This window comes from Electrophorus electricus, chromosome 14 (genome assembly GCF_013358815.1).
Source record: "Electrophorus electricus isolate fEleEle1 chromosome 14, fEleEle1.pri, whole genome shotgun sequence".
Classification (NCBI taxonomy): Eukaryota; Metazoa; Chordata; class Actinopteri; order Gymnotiformes; family Gymnotidae; genus Electrophorus; species Electrophorus electricus.
Genome location: NC_049548.1, coordinates 20,619,353 through 20,638,892, shown reverse-complemented (window position 1 = coordinate 20,638,892; position 19,540 = coordinate 20,619,353). Strand labels below are relative to the sequence as shown.

The following is a 19,540-nucleotide window of genomic DNA, read 5'->3' as shown; positions in this document are numbered from 1 at the left end:
AAACAGTGTTTAAGGTGAATACAAAGCTGTTTCATTGTGTGAAAAGGGTAAAGAACAGAGTTGCAATGTAAAGGTTCTTCTTATAATGCATTTCATTTTAGTCCAAAGCACAATCTATTGCCCAGAAACAATGTTTAGCGCGATTTCAATTCTGTTTCATAGTGTGAAAAAGGTAAAGAACAGAGTTTCAAAGTAAAGATTCTTCTTATAATGCATTACGTTTTATTCTAAAATACAATCTTTTGCCCTGAAACAGTGTTTATGGCAAATACAAAGCTGTTTCATAGTGTGAAAAAGGTAAAGAACAGAGTTTCAAAGTAAAGATTCTTCTTATAATGCATTATATTTTATTCTAAAACACAATCTCTCACCCTGAAACAGTGTTTAAGGCGAATACAAAGCTGTTTCATAGTGTGAAAAAGGTAAAGAACAGAGTTGCAATATAAATATTCTTCTTATAATGCATTACATTTTAGTCTAAAACACAATCTTTTGCCCTGTAACAGTGTTTAAGGAGAATACAAAGCTGTTTCTTTGTGTGAAAAAGGTAAAGGACAGAGTTTGAAAGTAAAGATTCTTCTTATAAGGCATTACATTTTAGTCTAAAACACAATCTCTTGCCCTGAAACAGTGTTTAAGGCGAATACAAAGCTGTTTCATTGTGTGAAAAAGGTAAAGGACAGAATTTCAAAGTAAATATTCTTCTTATAATGCATTACATTTTAGTCCAAAGCACAATCTTTTGCCCTGTAACAGTGTTTAAGGTGAATACAAAGCTGTTTCTTAGTGTGAAAAAGGTAAAGGATAGAGTTTCAAAGTAAAGATTCTTCTTATAAAGCATTACGTTTTAGTCTAAAACACAATCTCTTGCCCTGAAACATTGTTTAAGGCGTATACCAACCTGTTTCATAGTGTGAAAAAGGTAAAGAACAGAGTTGCAATGTAAACATTCTTCTTATAATGCATTACATTTTAGTCTAAAACACAATCTCTTGCCCTAAAACATTGTTTAAGGCAAATACAAAGCTGTTTCATTGTGTGAAAAAGGTAATGGACAGAATTTCAAAGTAAATATTCTTCTTATAATGCATTACATTTTAGTCCAAAGCACAATCTCTTGCCTTGAAACAGTGTTTAAGGCGAATACAATTCTGTTTCATAGTGTGAAAAAGGTAAAGAACAAAGTTGCAATATAAATATTCTTCTTATAATGCATTACATTTTAGTCTAAAACACAATCTCTTGCCCTGAAACAGTGTTTAAGGCGATTACAATGCAGTTTCAACTCTTTTAAATCGAAAAGAAACCGAGTTCCAATGTAAAGATTATTCTTATAATGCATTACATTTTAGTCTAAAACACAATCTCTTGTCCTGAAACAGTGCTTAATGCGATTACAATGCTTTGAAACACTGTTTCAATGTGTGTAAAAGGTAAAGAACAGAGTTGCTATGTAAAAATTCTTCTTATAACGCATTACATTTTCATGTAAAACACAATCTCTTGTCCTGAAACATTGTTTATGGCGATTACAATGCTTTGAAATGTTGTTTCAATGTGTGTAAAAGGTGAAGAACAGAGTTGCAATGTAAAGATTCTTTTTGTCATGCATTACATTTTAGTCTAAAACACAATCGCTTGCCCTGAAACAGTGTTTAAGGCGATTACAATGCTGTGAAATGCTGTTTCATAGTGTTTTTAAGATAAAGAAGAGAGTTTCAGTTTACTTATTCGAAACAATACTACAGATTGTCTTCACATAAAATACATATAATAAAGATTCTTCTTATCATGCATTACATTTTAGTCTAAAACAAAGTCTTGCCCTGAAACTGTTTAAGGCGATCACAATGCTGTGTAAAAGTTATAGAAGAGAGTTGCCATTACTTTCAATGTGAACATGACTTGCTTTGCAAATACACTTTTCTCTTAAGTAAGTCATTAGAAATGTTTCTTTCATAGATTACAATTTTCTTATAAAGACTATGTCTTTCACTGAAACAGTGTTTTAGGTGATTACAATGCTTTGAAATGCTGTTTCATAGTGTATTGAAGATAAAGAACAGAATTGGAATGTACTTATTGCAAACGATACAACAAATTGTTTTCACTTAAAATACATCTTAGAAAGTGTTGACTTATCATGCATGACATTTTAGTGAAAAACACGTCTTGCCCTGAAACATTTTTTAAGCCAATTAGAATGCTTGTAAACACTGTTTCATAGTGTGCAATAGTGAAAGAACAGACTTGCAATATCTTGCATTGTACTTATTGCAAATGTTACAACAGATTGATTTCATATGCACACATTGTTTTCACTTGAATTAACACCTTAGAAAGAAATAACTAAATGCTTAGATTCAGTATTCTGCTGCACACTCAATGCTCTTGCTGTAATTTAAAATAAAAAGAAATTAGAGACAAAAAATTACTACCTTGATATAATGACCACATTCACAGTTTAAAACAAAACACTCAAAAAATAGAATGCAAATGGTGCCACACAAAGTATAGGAAATCACAAAGTAGTAATGAGTTCATAAATTTTTTTATGAGCACATTAGAGATAGCATTAATGGTATTAACATGGCAGCTACTCAAAGATCAGAATAACCAAGCCAAAAAAGATTCTAGAATCCTTTACACCTATCCAAAAGCCAGAACTTCTCCCTGTATTTTCTAAAATTCTCCCTGATGTAACTGAACCATCCAAGATCCTACAAAAAGCTGTAGCTCAGCAGCTAAGTTCATATCTCAATCAGAACCAGATACATGAAGTCTTTCAGTCAGGGTTTAAGCCTAATCACTGTATGGAAACAGCACTAATTAAAGTAGTTAATGACCTGTTGTTGGCTTCTGACCAAGGTTATGTCTGTGCTTATATTGTTTGAACTGAGTGCAGCATTTGACACTATAAATCACAACATTTCACTATATAGACTCAAAAAAGTTGTTGGGATTAGGAGAATAGCCCTTTCCTGGTTTAAATCTTATGTAGCTGGTCACTACCAGGTTGCTAATGTAAATGGAGACCTCTCATCATACAACAAGGTTAGCTATGGTGTCCCACAAGGATCTGTTCTAGGGCCTTTGGTTTTTTTCTTTATATATGCTACCCCTAGGTGACATTATACATAACCACTGTGCTAGTTTCCACTGCTACGCTGATGATATTCAGCTATATGTCATAGCAAACCATTTTCACATTAGTATTATTGACGAATGCATAAAGGACGTCAGACACTGGATGTTGGGGAACTTTCTCTCATTTAATAGTGACAAAACAGAGGTGCTTCTAGTAGACCCAGAGACAGCTAGGTCCTCACTCTCTAATTACTTAATGAATCTCAGTGGTATCACAGTCACATCTTCCCTAACAGTTAAAGATCTTGGATTTATTATAAAACCCAGTCTCTCATTTGAAACTCATGTAAATAATATTTCTAGGACTGCATTTCTCCACCTCAGAAACATTTCAAAGATTAGGAACATGCTCTCCTCACATGATGCAGAAAAGCTAAGCTGTCTCAAACATTTACAGGAAGGTTATTCCATAGTGTGGGATCTTTATAGGTAAAGACTCTGCCCCCTGCAGTAGATTTTCTTATTCTAGGTAATAGTGAAGAGCCTGCACCTTTTTATCTAAGCAGAAGTAAGCACTAAGAGTTCACTAAGGTACTGTGGGGCAAGACCATTCAATGCTTTGTAGGCTATTAGAAGTATTTTATAATCAACATGAAATTTTACTGGGAGCCAATGTAAAGTAGCAGGATAGGAGTGATGTGATCAAATTTTCTAGTTCTATAAAGAACTCAGGCTGCTGTATTTTGAACTAGCTGGAGCTTGTTTAGGCACTTAATGGTACAGCCAGATAGTAAGGCATTACAGTAGTCCTAACTTGAAGTAATAAATGTATGGACTACCTTTTCTGCATCATGTGAGGAGAGTATTTTTCTAATGTTTAAAATGTTCCTGAGGTTGAGAAAGGCAGTCCTATTATTTACATGAGCTTCAAAAGAGACTAATAACTCCAAGATCCTTAACTGTCAGAGAAGATCTGATTGGGAGACCATTGAGACTCATTGAGGAATTACAGAGTGAGGACTTAGCTGATTCTGGACTCAATAGAAGCACTTCTATTTTGTCAAGATTAAGTGAGAGAAAGTTCCTCAACATTCAATGTCTTGTGTTCTTTATGCTTTCCTCAATAATAAGCGTATACATGTCCTCTGATTTGTCTGAGACATATGGCTGAGTATCATCAGCATAGCAGTGGAAACTAGCCCAATGTTTATGTATAATGTCACCTAGTGGTAGCATATATAAAGAGGGTCACTTTAGCTAACCTTGTTGTATGCTGAAAAGTCTCCATTTATGTTAACAAACTGGTAGCAACCAACTAGATAATCCCCCTAATTCCCCTAATCCCAGCAACATTTTTGAGTCTATCTAGTAAAATGTTGTGATTGATATATGTCAAATGCTGCACTCAGATCAAGCAGTATAACCAAAGAGACATAACCCTGGACAGAAGCCAACAACAGGTCATTAACTACTTTAATCAGTGCAGTCTCTGTACTTTGATGAGGCCTAAACCCTAACTGAAAGACTTTATATATCTGGTTCTGGTTCAGATATGAGCATAGCTGCTGAGCTTCATCTTTTTCTAGGATCTTAGAAATAAATAGAAGGTTTGATCCAGCTGTAGTTTGACAGCTGACAAGGTTAGATTATTTGATAAGTGGTCTGATTACTACTAATTTGAATGATTTGGGGATGTAGCCAATGTTCAAGGAGGAGTTCATTAAATTTAGTAAAGGTTCAATTATTTCAGGTAGGATCTAGTAAGCAGGTGGAGGATTTTGAGCATGAGATCAGAGATGTAACTTCAGGCACTTGGATCGGTGTAAAGAATTCTAGACTCGTTTTTGCTTGGTTGTTCTAATCTCTAAGTAGCTGCCAAATGTCATGTTAATACTCTTAATGTTATCTCTAATGTGCTTAATTTTCTCATTAAAGAAATTCATGAACTCATTACTACTGTGTGATTTTCTATACTTTGTGTGGCACTATTTTTCAAGTGTTTTGTTTTAAATTGTGAATACCAAGGTACTCTTTTTTTTTTATTATTATTAAGTGGAGCAACATCATTGAGTGTGCAGCAGAATACTGATTCTAAGCATTCAGTTATTTGATCAAGTTCCGTGGGGTTTTAGGGTATCCTAGTCACAAATGATTAGTCTGGGAGATTCGCAATAAATCTAGGTGCAGTGGCTAACGTGATTGTACGTCTGGTATGATAGCGAGGCGATATTGTGGCTCATATAGAGTGCAAATTCCTTAATAAATTCTGAGTAGAGTTCTGGTGTTCTTCCAATTAGTGGAAGAGGCTGGCTACATCATTTATGCTAGTAACAATAATTTAAAACAATGCAAAATCATAACCATCTTTACGGTTTATCCCTAATGTGTCAGTATAACTGTGTAACTGCAATACCACCTCCATGTCGTCAGACAGGGGCGATATACATCACTGTATGCAGAAGGACACGCTTTGTTTAAAGCTATGTTATTTGACTTGATCCAGGCATCTCTTAGGCAATATACATTAAATCTATGATCTGTTAGGATTCAGAATGATGTCAGAATGATGAATCTCTGGTGACGTCACATAGCAACCATCAGACGGTTGGTTTAGCCTCTTTGTGTGCTACCTGGCCTCTGCTCTGGACTGTCATAGATTAACTAGATCTGTCATGAGACTATATCTTATGTTACAGGAAAGGAGAGCAGCGCCCTATCTGGTAGGATGGATACAATCCTGCTCTAAAAGGCCAGGCTTGCCCTCGAATGTGTTACAATTATCTATAAACCCCACATTGTTTTGTGAGCACTACTTGGACATCCAGCAGTTCAGTGAAGATAACCGGCTGTACATTATATCACCACACCACGCTGGGATGGGACTAGGGCATACTAGAGCATCAGACATCAACTTTGTTAACTGACACACACACACAATTATTCTTAGTAATCTCTGACAGGCAAAGGCGTATATCGTTGGCTGGTGATGGTAGAATTTGCACATATTATGCACATAAAATTTTAAATCATTTTACCTCATACAGGATAACTCAAACAACCACTTAAAAATACTTTTCCCAATGTAAGATTCGATTCTTACCAGGATCGCCATCATTAATAAGAGTGCCCCAGACACTTGCAGACATTTAGAGCTCACTTTATTAAGTGGAAATTCACCTTACTAGACAGACAAGTCTGGATCTTTTTACTGCAGAGGATCAGCTAGTATTGGGTGGCTTGGTGGTTACACATTTGCCTCTCAGCACTAGGGTCTTGGGTTTGAGTCTCTATCTGGGTGGAATATCCCCCAGAGGGCTGTGGTTTCTGATAGACTATGCTGTGTGTAAACTGGCTGCTGCTTTTCATTGGTGTGTGAGTGTTTGTAGAAGCTGATATCTGTCTGTAAAGCATCCTTGAGTTTGAGAAAGGTGCTATATAAATGTAACTAATAATAATATTAAAATATTCAAAGGAAAGCCATGTTAATGGTATACTAAGCAGTGACAGACCAGTTCATAAAAATAAACAACAGGTACAGCCATCAACTGCTCCAAACATGGCACTCAGTGCCAATTCAAACCCAATGTGCCTTTTCCCATGGGAAGATTAATGTCCCCAAAACATTAATGTGAAGAAAATCACATCTACTGCTCATCACACCCTACAGCTTCCACATGTCATCTGTGATATCTTAAAACAATTTACCTTATCCATACTAATATTTCAAAAAGCAAACATAAATACAACAAAACACACCTACCCAAAAAAGAACCAACACAGCAGATCTTTCTCCAAACCATTCCTGGGAATCCAATACCAACGCCAATCCAATACCAACACTGAGGCTATAACCAATGTGTAAAAACATATGGTAACCATACTTTATTGCACTCACAAATAGAATATTGTCTTAATGTCTTAATAAAATATTACCGTCAGGTTTATTATCATAAAATCATATTGCACGTATTAAAACCGGCACCAACATTTAACTGGTGAAGCAATGTCAGAATGGTCTTTGTTCCATCACTCAATTACCAATAGTTTGCAGTTGAAATATAAAATGATATTTGTACATTATTTTTAAATTACGTACTGTTATGACTTGCCCTTTTTATTCATTCTTTCTCATTTGTCTTATTCAGTGAAACACCGAGCTTTGGCGATCCACTTTTAATCACACTTCCATAAAAATCCAGTTACAAACTTGCCCTAATTAATATCTCTCGATGTTCTGACACATCTTAAACTCCACCAAAAGGTACTTTTAAAATGTACCTTCATTAGCCTAGTGCTCGAAAGGCTAATTGTAAAAATCACTTGTGAGCATTTCTTTGAAATGGCGAATAACGTTTATCGTGCTCGCGCACCCCGTGCTCGTTCTGAAGAGCTTCCACGTTTACACGGATCTGTGTAAGGGGGTGGGCGCGAGGGGGAAAAAAAACTGCAGGAAATTAAGCAGCTTATAACAAACTTAGTCACATCCCCTCTTTCACTAAAGACAACTTGAAAACAGTAGGTCCTTTCTAAACATTGACTTACTTTTCAGTTAGCGAATAACTTGTGCGATACTGACAAGAGCCTAATTCCCCGTAAAGATGTTCCGCCTGAGTTGTATTTTAAGTGTGATGATTTCCTTGTCGTCCTACGTGGACTGTAACCCTGGGCCGGTGGAAGACATTGTCGTGGATCGATATTCAGTTCCCAAACGCTGCATAAGAGAAGTGAAAAACGGTGACTTTGTTCGATATCACTACAACGGTACTTTTACTAATGGAACGCAGTTTGACTCTAGGTAAGAAATCGACGTATGCTTCTGGAAAAAAAAGAGTTGTTTTTTTTAAATATCAACAGCCAATATATTTGTTAACGTTTGTACAATAAGGCTGAGTAAAAAGTTGTGTTATAGAATGTAACGCATTTTCCTAAATGCAAAAAATGTAAGTGCATAGCGACATTTTAAAATGTCGGTCAAGATTTTCTTTGCCAGAAAAACTTGGAAAAGCTGGCAGACTTCAAAAGAGCACTGAAATGTTCATGTGTATGTGCGATACGTGGTGAAACTGATCATGTTTTTAGAACTGCAGTTTGTTTTCGCAGGCACCTGGAATGCATAATATCAAACCCTTTAAAGATACATAAATAGGGTTATGGATAGGGAGGGATACACAATATGTAACATACTAGTTATGTGTACTTAAAGGTGCAAAGCTTTTTACATCCAAACTGCACTGTGAAGCAGTAAAAACCTTAATCAATGTCATCCCACCCTCTTTGTCCCTCCCATGATAGCTATGACAGGGGGATTGCATTTTTTGGAATAGTCGGACAGGGCCGCCAGATTGCAGGCGTGGACAGAGGCATTATGGGTATGTGCATTAATGAGCGCAGGATGATTACTGTACCCCCCCACATGGCCTACGGCAGTCAGGGAGCAGGTAAACCATCTCACGCTCAGTTTTCTAGTACAGGTCGTTCTGAGTCATGCGTCTTTTAGTCTTTTGGAAGATGGCTTCATTTAATCTGCACGTTTGAGAAATAAAGAAAGACTTTTTTATGGCTTTACAATAAAATCGATGGTCTTGATTGACAGTTATCAGATCTTTCTCTCTCTCATTTTTCAGCTGAAACCATTCCTCCTGACACAACATTAGTGTTTGACCTGCTTCTATTGGATGTCTTTAACCGTGCGGACCAAGTGCAGACACAGGTGATCAACACACCTGAGAACTGCACACGCTCTGTCCTGCGGACAGATTTCGTGCGCTTCCACTTTAACGGGAGCCTCCTGGACGGCACCAAGTTCGACTCCAGGTGAGCAAGAGTTAAAAAACTAAATTACAAATGAAGAGACACTGGAAAACTACATGCACAAGATAAATATTGCTGTAATTCCTGAGGGGGCATTTTTACACTTGGGTCATTTCAGCATTTCAATTGGTCTCAGAGTACTGAGTTATGGTTTATTATGCATATGGAAAATAAACTCAGTCCAATCTAAACAGACCCAAAAACAAACAGAACTCAGACCACGTTCTCAGTGTAGTTTTAGTGTGGTTTAGAGTGGTTCAGTGTGGCTTAGAGTGGTTCAGTGTGGTTCATATTATGGTCTGCTTGATTAATGCATTGTGAAAACGTTCCATTTGGTGTTTCTATTTATTGAAAATTTCAAGGTTTGACATATATAATGACAATCTTAACAGCTAAAAACAAACATGAAAACAGCTGCATGTTGGAGTGTGTTAGTGATGTGTTAGTTGTGTGTTGGAGTGTGTGGTTCTGCAGCAAAATTAATCCCCTCCATGTTTGTCTCCTCTTTCATTTTTTTAAACCAGTTTTATTGTTTGTCAGTTCTATGTTTTATAATATCAACATTGGGTGGGTCAGGACCACAAAGAAATCCTATTAAAATCCTAATTCACTTTAATAGAACTGAGTTTCATTCATTTTAAAAGAACTTTATGTGAAAGCACCCATAGAAGCATAATGCAAATGATCCACATTGTCGAATATTTCACTTCAATTAGAGGGTCTTTACGGCATTTGTAAAATCCTAGTGTTTGTTTGTGTGTTTGTGTGCCATTGCACAGGCATGTGTGTGTTGACTTTGCACTTGTGTGAGCCCTGCGTAGCTACGATCGTGCTCAGACTCAGGACACACTGGTCGGAGAGGGCTGGCTCGTCAGCGGCCTGGAACAAGGGTTGCTGGGTATGTGCGTGGGTGAGATCCGAAGCTTCATCATCCCACCTTTCCTGGCCTTCGGAGAGAAAGGATATGGTAAACACCTCACAATGGCTGCATGTTAACAACCCTGTTAATCAACACTGTCCAACACACACCCTTGTAAATACACTAAAGAATTTAACTTGCTCACTTTTAGTGCCGTATTATGGCTGTCCTACATAATTTCTTAACCACACTATTAGTGATATACTATTAATAACATGTAGATGCAGTGTTGATTATTTTTAAGTTTGAGTATACATGTGTTTGTCAGTGGGAGACACTACATTTGACATGAAGAGCAATTGGAACAAACAAACAAACTTTGCAGTTTACACTTAATGGAAGAGCATGTATGGAAATAAATCGCTCTTAAAGGCTGTGGTCCTCTTCAGTGCAATGAATTTCATTTTTGATCCATTACATATTCTATATGTAAATTTGTTATGTAGTGCTAGTTATGTGTATGATGTTGTATGTAATGTAGGGTTAGTTATGTGTGTGATGTATGTTACAACAATGGCTGTTCTGTCCCACAGAAACAGCAGTGGACAATTTAGCATTTCCTGCTTTAAAACATTTTTTAAACAAATGATTTGGAGTGAAAACAAACACTCTAACCCTAGTGAGAATATGTGGCTCTTACTGCCCCTCCCTTCTCATTCAGGTAAGGTTATCCCTCCTCATGCTACATTACTCTATGATATTCTGCTCGTGGACCTCCACAACCCAAAAGATGACATCACAGTGGAAATTCAGGAAGTGCCAAAACACTGCACACGGAAGTCTGTCATTGGAGATTATATCCGCTACCATTACAACGGCACCTTCCTCAATGGGGTCACCTTTGATACTAGGTTGGTCACCAGGGCCCCACTATTACAAACAGTTGACCCTAAACACAGGTATTAGAATGCTGAAGACAGAATGTAAGGTTGGTGTCATTACATTAGACTTCACTGACCAGCGTGATCAGTGTAACCCTTAGAACCATAACTGTTAGAACTTATAGTGCATGAGCTTGGGTTAGGGTTAGAGTTTGTCTTAGATGTCATCTCTACACCTGTATGTGTTAAATGAAGCACTTTGGGAAGTGTAAGTTTGTACATCACTTGACTCTTGGGACTTATGAAGGCAGAGATTCAACAGTTTGGTGAGTTGACAGTGGACTTGTATACCTACTTGAGTTCAGCTATAGGTAAAGTTTTAAGGCTGTTTTTCAAGCCTATTGACAGTAAACTATGGTTTAAAATATATTTATACTAAAATTGTTTTCTATCTACTTTGATTAAATAAATAATTTGTTTCATGAAATATCAATTGTTCAACATTTATTATTGGCATTGTGATAAAATAACATGGATGTTTTCTGATTCTGGCATATTCTCAGACTGTTTTGATAGGTATCTGTTGCAAGATGTTATATAAAATATATATATATATTAAAAACATTTCAAAAAGTGGTGTGGACATGCCCCCAATATAAACTTCACCTATGTGTGTATCTACTGTGTTATAACAAAATTCAGTTTGGAGGTTTTTCACTTTTTTTAAAAATATTTTTTACAGCTATCAACGTAACAGTACATACAACACATACATTGGCCTGGGCTATGTGATCTCTGGGATGGACCAGGGCCTTCAAGGAGTGTGTGTGGGGGAGAGGAGGAAGATCACCATCCCACCACACCTAGCATACGGACAGCATGGAGCAGGTACAACACAAACACAGTGATAGTCGAACATGTGTGAGGTACAGCACCAAAACACTGATAGTCCAGTTTGACTGCTGCAGACATACATGTTGTGGAACATTGTTCAGTATTAACATACTCTGTAACAATTTGATTTTTTCTCAGCAGTTTTCCAAATTCTAACTGAAAAACAAATGTTTTAAATATGGAGATGTATTCCTATTATATGGTGGCTTTGACATTTATTTAGTCAGCAAAATGTCTTGATTGCAAATGTGCAAGAATTCAAGCCTACTTAAATGAAACAATACAGACACTAGGGTTACAGCCAGAGTTGAATTCAGTAGTCATAGCTTTTCATTCATATGTATCCCAACAAAATGTGTGTGGGTGTGTGTTTTTGCGTGTGTGTGTTTGCGTGTGCGTGTGTGTGTGAGTGCATCAGTTACATTATGTAGTTACCTGAATAATGTTCCTGGCTCCAACCCTGCTCTGTATGAATTTATGTGGGTGTGGGTATGTATATCTGCTTTGTCCCTTTCTCAGGTAAAGATATCCCTGGGTCTGCTGTGCTAGTGTTCCACATCCATGTGATTGACTTCCACAACCCAAAGGACACTGTGCAGGTTGAGGTCACATTCAAACCCGAGCACTGTAATGAAACCAGCGAGCTTAACGATGTCATTGTGTACCGGTACAACTGCTCTCTCCTGGATGGCGCTGTGCTCTTCACATCGTGAGTGATACTTACTGAGCTCATTTTCACTGTACTGAAAAATCTAAAAATATTTTAAAATCTGCTTCAACCAAATTATGATTGACATATTTCTGTCACTGAGATGGTAATTCTCAGATAACATAAACCTTGCCTGTGATACCAGAAGCAACCAAAGAAACATGGGATCATGCAAAATGTTGAAAACTAACAAACTGAATTATTAATCTATTAGTTTTCTAACTTCTAGGAAACAACATTACAATTATATGGCTCCATGTAGCTATGCTTGCAATCCTATAAATAGACTTGCCTAAAAAAAAGTTAGCAAGTGGATAAACTGGCATACTCATCTTATAATTTTATTCATCAAAGACTCGTCAGAAAATTATCCACAGTCCAATCACAGAGTTTAAACCAAAGCTGGAGAAAGAAAAAGCAGAGGATGAGAGGGTTGGGGGTGGGTGGGAGTTATCATCTCTGAATGTGATGTGCTTTGCCACAGACACATCGTACAAAGACAAACCAGATGAGGTACAGTGACCTGATTCATGGCCTGATTCTGAAACTTACATCTACGGCGTTTAGCAAATGATCTTATCCAGAGCGACTTACAAAAGTGCTTTGCTTATAGATTGATGACTAGATAATGATAAGAAATACCACATACATGATGTGTTACTTAATTTGAATAAACAAGGAATGCATATATGGACATGGGACAGTATTGCAGGGATCAGGGATTCTCTCAGTCATTTTATATTGGCTAAGCATTCACACATGCCTCTGCCAGGGCTGACTATGAGGCTCCCCAGAGCGTGGTGCTGGGGGCAGATAAGGTGATTGATGGGTTGGACGAGGCCCTGGCGGGTATGTGCGTGGGCGAGAGGAGGACCGCCATAGTTCCACCCCACCTGGGCCATGGAGAGAGAGGAGGTGAGAGGCACAGCATTGTCCAGCGTTTTTAATTTTATACTGGATATCTGCCAGATTGTGGTCAGACTTTTGTAAGTAATCTATTCTAAAATATCAGCCCCTTTCCAAACAATTATATAATCTATTCTCTTATTAACACAGGCCAGCCTGATCCCACACTTACCCCCACTTACCCAGCCTCATCTTTCTCCCTCCCCCAGCGGGTGACGTCCCTGGCAGCGCTGTGCTTCGGTTCGAACTGGAAATTATATCCATACAGAAGGGTGTTCCTGAGGGTTACCTATTTGTTTGGCTGGACGAGAGTCCAGCAGAGCTCTTCCAGGCTCTGGACATGAACCAGGACAGCGAGGTCCTCCTTGAGGAGGTGTGTCCAGGAGATTTGACTTCAGTTTTGTCCTGGTAGTTTTATGGCTATCAAGTTTATCCTAAACAAAAGGCTGTGGGAAAGAATAATGATTGATTTGTCCTTTCTTCACATTCACTTGTCAATCTCTTTTCTTCTCCAGTTCTCAGACTTCATCAAGCAGCAGGTGGCAGAAGGAAGAGGACGACTGAAGCCAGCCCAGGATCCTGAGCTCGTCATTGGTAACATGTTCAAGAACCAGGACAGGAACAGTGATGGCCGCATTACTGCAGACGAGCTAAAACTCAAAGTGGAGGAAGACACAGAGAAAGAAAAGGCTCGGCACGAAGAACTGTGAGGGTCTCCCATGTACAAGAAGACTCTCAGAGAATTAAAGAGTCATATATGCATTCAGCTACACACAAAGTGACTCAAGATTGTGAGGCTGATTGACTGAAATAGTTTTTAAAAAATAATTTAAATCAGTCAGATAGAAGTGCTGTCAGTGGCAAACACAACTCAGGATTTTTTGGCTAAGAAAAACCAAAGTCAAAACAAAGTGTATTTGCACTGTATTTTTTATTATTGTTGTTTTGTTTGAAACAAGAAAACATGTTATTTTGCATGCCATATATGAAAGGGGGACCTGGCATTACTTTTTTGTAGTTTTGGAAATTTTCCTGCAAAGTTTGCTGTTTAAACCAGTAAAAAAAAAAAATTTAAATGCATGTGTATAGCACAAAGTAAGTTTACTTTGGTATCTCTTGGTATAATCTGCAATCCATTGAATAAATTATTTCTCTGCTGTTTCATCCTGAAACCTATATTGAAAATCACATATGTATATGACATAATTTTACAGTGAGTAGTATCTCTGCGGTTGATATAATTTCTGAAGGATTATCTGCAGAGGTGATACTCCTCTAGACAACAGAAAGCCCCAAAAGCCATGGTTCTGCCGACCAAGAATTCTAGAATTAAATGTCCCAACCTTGGAACAACTCTTCCATATCCACAGACTACGTTCAATAAGATGCTTATAGCAAAAACTACTGGAGCAGACTTGTTTATGATTTTCACAGCACTGCTGTGTGCTTGAAGTAGTGGTGCTCCATTTGGATGGATAGAAATCTTGACCATAGCTCAGCATTACTATACGAAGCCTGGTTCACCAAAGGCACTAGCAAGTCAACATCAACCCAAACCAGCGTCCCTGATATTATCAGCAAAGCACATCACCTCAAATGAGGCAGTAGCCATAGCAACAGAAGCTCCTGCTCAGGCAGACTGAATACAAATATACATGATGCCTTTATATATTTCTACTGCACTGCAACATTGTATCATCTAGTTTAATCAGAGTAAAATAAAGTGAGTAAAACACAATCCCCTGATGCTAGGCCCCAACTCCTTAAGCTAATCCTAATGAATCTGTTATACAAACTGGTCAAAATCACAATGTTATCTCCAACTGGCTAATACCTAATGCTATATAAATATAAAACACTACAAGTAAACAATAAAAGTAACTAGTGTACAAGTGGCATCACCTATAGCTCACATTTATCAGTCTAATTGTATACTCCACTTCCCACACATTGTTCTGTAGCTCACACATCAGTTTATCGGTTCTCAGAAAAGTATGACATAAATACATCATCGAAGTTGTAAAATCTTGGACACACAGTCATCAGTGCCCACAGCCTTTGTGGTATACAAGTCCTTATGGGGGAGGGATGTGGGTATGGGCCTGGTTGGAGGTGTAGGTAAAGGTGAGCACCTGGAATATGGAAGGTGCCATGGCTAAGACATATGGGAGAACCAGGAACGCATAATGGCCGGAAGCTGTGCTGAACGTGGCCTTACACTCGACACCTTCCTTAACCTTAATCAGGTTATAGGTGCGGTGTATATATCTAACCTGGTGTAGTGGGAAGCACCCCGAAGCTGCTTGAGAACAGCAGGAATGAGGGACAAGGGGTGGAGTGCTTCACTTTGTACTCATGTATTCTACTCATGTAATGTACTCATGTATACCAGGGTCTCCTGAATATATACCCCTTGCACGAGTGAGGAGAGGTGCTATCAACTGGATTATGTGCAGGTGATGCTGGCTGGCTTTGGTCTGATTGAAAACCTTCAACAGGTCACGGAAGGGAGCTGGGACCTGCATATTAGTGTTGGCAGGGCGATTTCAGTTGAGGTGAACAGGAGGGGCAGGATAACAGTGCTGAGGCAATGGGCGTGGCACAAGGGGGATTACTTAAGGATTTGGTTGTCAGACCATGAGATGAGGGGATTATGAGTGTGCATCCAAGGAAGCCCTATTGTTATAGAATGTGCAGGGGAGTCCATAACTAAGAAAGAGAGGTGGCAGTTGGCTAGCCTGCAGGTGAAAGAGGGGAGTCTGGTGTGTGATAAAGCAGTTCTCCTCAGTTCTCCACATTTCTCCACAGGGCTTTTGTCAAGTGCTCACATGGCATGGAAAGACAGCAGTGCTAGCACCTTCACATTGAGATCCTTGGCATGTTTCCAGTCTATCAGGTTCCCCACTGCTCCAGAGTGCATAAGAAAACACAAGCAGAGCAATGGTGTTCACCTTGTGTTTGGCTGGTTTAGAATCGTCAAGTAAATTTATTTCTATAGCGCATTTTTAAATAGTCGTTGTCACAAAGCAGTTTTAGAAATGTCAGAGTCCAAGCCCCCAGTGAGCAAGCCAAGGGCAACAGTGGCAAGGCAAAACTCCCTAGAGTATAAGGAAGAAACCTTGAGAGGAACCAAAACTCAAAGGTGGAGCTCGTTGTCCTCTGGCGGACAACGGACACTACAATCGTAACAATATAAACAATAAGGAGCAGAATAAGTAGTGAAAGAGAGATGTCTAGAGAGATGTCGATGTCTAGTCAGGTTTTCTAGAAGTCCTAGTCTGATCTCGAAGGTGTACCTGAGTCTGAACCCCATCCTGCACAAGAATGTCCATCAAGGGCAAGGGGAAAGTAGTTTTCTAGGGTGTAGCTATGGTGGGATACCACAGGGGTGTGCCATGGCAGCTCAGGGAGGTGGATGCAGGATGCAGGATGAGGCACGTTAAACAGAACATATGTTTTAATCACAAGCACGACTCAACACACACACAAACACACTACGTGGGTCAAACACCGACAACTTTCACGATATGACACAAGACTTATATACACTCATGACAATTACACACAACAAGGATCAGGTGCACAACACAAGAGGGCATGGCAATATGGACACACACACACACACACACACACAGACAGACACACACAGACAGACAGACATTTGAGGGGGGAGAGGCCGTACCTTGACAGAGGTGAAGTGACAGCATCATAACATCTCCGTTTACCATAACTCTATCCATGGACCCCCAGATCTCGCTGCTGCACTTTGAACTATCCTGTTTTAGGCACTTAGTGGTACAGCGAGATAGTAAGATATTACAGTAGTCCAAACTTGAAATGATAAATGCATGGACTAGTTTTTCTGCATCATGTGAGGAGAGTATGTTCCTAATCTTTGCATTGTTCCTGAGGTAAAGAAAGTTAGTACTAGAAATATTATTTAAATGAGCTTAAAATAAGAGACTGTGTAACTTCTTTAACTGTTAAAGAAGGTGTGATTGGGAGACCATTGAGGTTCAGAGCAAGGTCCTAGCTGTCTGTGGGCCTAATAAAAGCACTTCTGTTTTGTCAGGATTAAGTGACAAAGTTCCTCAACATCCAGTGTCTGACGTCCTTTACGCATTCTTCAGTGATACTAAGATGATGTATGTCCTCTGGTTTGGCTGAGACATGCAGCTGAGTATCATCAGTGTAGCAGTGGAAACTAGCCCAGTATAATGTCACCTAGAGGTAGCATATATAACACCATAGCTAACCATGTTGTATGCTACAAATCTCCATTTATGCTAACAAACTAGATAAGATTTAAACCAGGAAAGGGCTATTCCCCTAATCCCAACAACATTTTTGAGTCTATCTAGTAGTCTATCAAACACTGTCAAGTTGGGCCCCAACTCTGTTGGGCCCCTGAGCAAGGCCCTTAACCCTCAATTGCTCAAGTTGTACTCAGTCCTAATTGTAAGTTGCTTTAGATAAAAGCATCAGCTAAATGCTGTAAATGTATTAGCGTAGCTGCTGAGCGACAGCTTTTTCTAGGATCTTGGAAATAAATGGAAGGATTGAGATGGGCCTGTAGTTTGACAGCTGACATGGGTCAAAGTTAGATTATTTGATAATGGTCTGATTACTGCTAATTTGAATGATTTTGATGGAGGAGTTTACTAAATTTAGTAAAGGATCAATTACTTTAGGTAGGATTTCCTTAAGAAAGTGTGAGGGCAGTGAATCCAATAAGCGAGTGGAGGATTTTGAGCATGAGATCAGAGATGTAAATTCAGGCTTTTTGATTGGTGTAAAGGATTTTAGAGTCTTTTTCATCTTGGTTGTTCTGATCTCTAAGTAGCTGCCTGATGTCATATTAATACTTTGAATGTTATCTAATGTGTTTAAATTTCTCACTGAAGAAATTCCTGAACCCATTTCTACTATGTGAAGTTGTAATCTGAGCACTGGTGTCAGTTTTACTCCTAGTGGTGCAGTTGTTTTTATTTTCTATTAGGGTTGAGAGAAAAGATGTTCGAGATGGTATCAGTCTGGGGTAGTATGACTATGTTGTCTATGTCTACACCATATAAATCAAGCTTCCCTTATACATTGGGTGCAACCAATTGACTCTAATATAGAGCTAAAGGCAGAGAGGGATTTGAGGACTGTCAAACTGAATATTGAAATCACCAAAAATAATGGCTCTTTCTACTAGAGTGACTAGATTAGAGAGGAAATCTGCAAGCATGTTAATAAATTCTGAATAGGGTCCTGGGGTCCTGTAGATACCAATTAGAGGAAGAGACTGGGCGGGTTTTCTTATTACTGGCTATATCCTTTATGCTAGTTAATATAATTTCCATGGACTCAAAAAATAAAGAGTTTTCTGGTGACTAATGTCTCAGTATAAAATAACTGCAGTGCTGCCTCCACAGCCAGTTAGAAGAGGGCGGTGCACATAGCTGCATCAAGAAGGATACACTTAGTTTAAAGCCATGTACTCATTTGGCTTGATCCAGGTTTGTTAGACAAAGTATTTTAAATTTATGATCTTTTAGTACATAATTTATCATGATTGCTTTAGATGTTATGGATCTAACATTTAGTTATCTTTAGATGAAGGGTGCAGACAGTATACTGTGAGTCACTTACTTTAATACTAATTAGGTTATTAAGACATGTTTTTTCTTGGTTTTCTGTATCTCTGCTTAGCTAGCTCAGGGAACAGATACAATGTCAATATGGTGAACCTTGGATGCAGTCTCATAGCGATCAGCAGAGAGTTGGTTTAGCCTCTTTTTCTGCTGCCTGGCCTCTGCTCTGGATTGTCACAGATTAACTAGATCTGTCATAAGACTGTGTCATATGGTACAAGCACGCCTTCCCTAGTAGGATGAATACCATTATGCCCTAAAAGGGCAGGCCTGCCCTCAAATGTGGACCCATTATCTATGAAGCCTGCATTGTTCTGTGAGCGCCACTTGGATAGCCAGTGTTTCAGCAATGATAACTGACTGAATGTTATTTTGCCACACCACACCTGGATGGGACCAGAGCATACTAGAACATCAGACATCATCTTCGCTAATTGACACACCTCTGCAATATTATTCTTAGTAATCTCTGACAGGCAAAGGCATATATCGTTAGCCTTCACCTTAGAGAACCTATGTTTGCTTACCACCTTAAGATTACTAGGGAGAGCTAACACTTGGGTTTTCGCCGTCACCCATTCGCCCCGCTACAAGGACTATAATGCAAGAGTTGAGGACTTGTTAACTTCGTCTAAGGCATACAGAGCTTGTACTTCTAATTCCATGATATGTCTAACACTTTCTAAGGTCTGGATGCACACCTCTAGCACTGGGATCTTCTCCATCAGACTAGCAATGAATCTACACTTCTCAT

At 38.7% G+C, this 19,540-nt stretch overlaps 1 protein-coding gene across 2 annotated transcripts; it reads left to right on the top strand.

Moving 5' to 3' along the window:
- The first annotated feature begins 7,529 nt into the window (after positions 1-7,529).
- On the top strand, positions 7,530-14,311 carry fkbp10b (FKBP prolyl isomerase 10b). 2 transcript variants are annotated; one of them, XM_027017725.2, is made up of 10 exons: positions 7,530-7,882; positions 8,380-8,525; positions 8,712-8,901; positions 9,720-9,865; positions 10,479-10,668; positions 11,381-11,526; positions 12,052-12,241; positions 13,014-13,156; positions 13,357-13,520; positions 13,663-14,311. In XM_027017725.2, the coding sequence occupies exons 1-10, from the start codon at positions 7,686-7,688 to the stop codon at positions 13,855-13,857; spliced, it is 1,707 nt and encodes a 568-aa protein (XP_026873526.2). In that variant the 5' UTR covers positions 7,530-7,685; the 3' UTR covers positions 13,858-14,311. The 2 variants fall into 2 exon arrangements, with proteins under 2 accessions (XP_026873526.2, XP_026873536.1); XM_027017735.2 differs by lacking the exons at positions 7,530-7,882; positions 8,380-8,525 and having other exon boundaries at positions 8,815-8,901; positions 9,678-9,865.
- Positions 14,312-19,540: the final 5,229 nt, after the last annotated feature.

Excerpts from the sequence above, each read along its gene's own strand:
- fkbp10b (XM_027017725.2), top strand. The coding sequence starts at position 7,686 with ATGTTCCGCCTGAGTTGTATTTTAAGTGTGATGATTTCCTTGTCGTCC. Across the intron at positions 7,883-8,379 it reads GGAACGCAGTTTGACTCTAG|CTATGACAGGGGGATTGCAT; the intron begins GTAAGAAATCGA and ends CTCCCATGATAG. Across the intron at positions 10,669-11,380 it reads GGGGTCACCTTTGATACTAG|CTATCAACGTAACAGTACAT; the intron begins GTTGGTCACCAG and ends TATTTTTTACAG.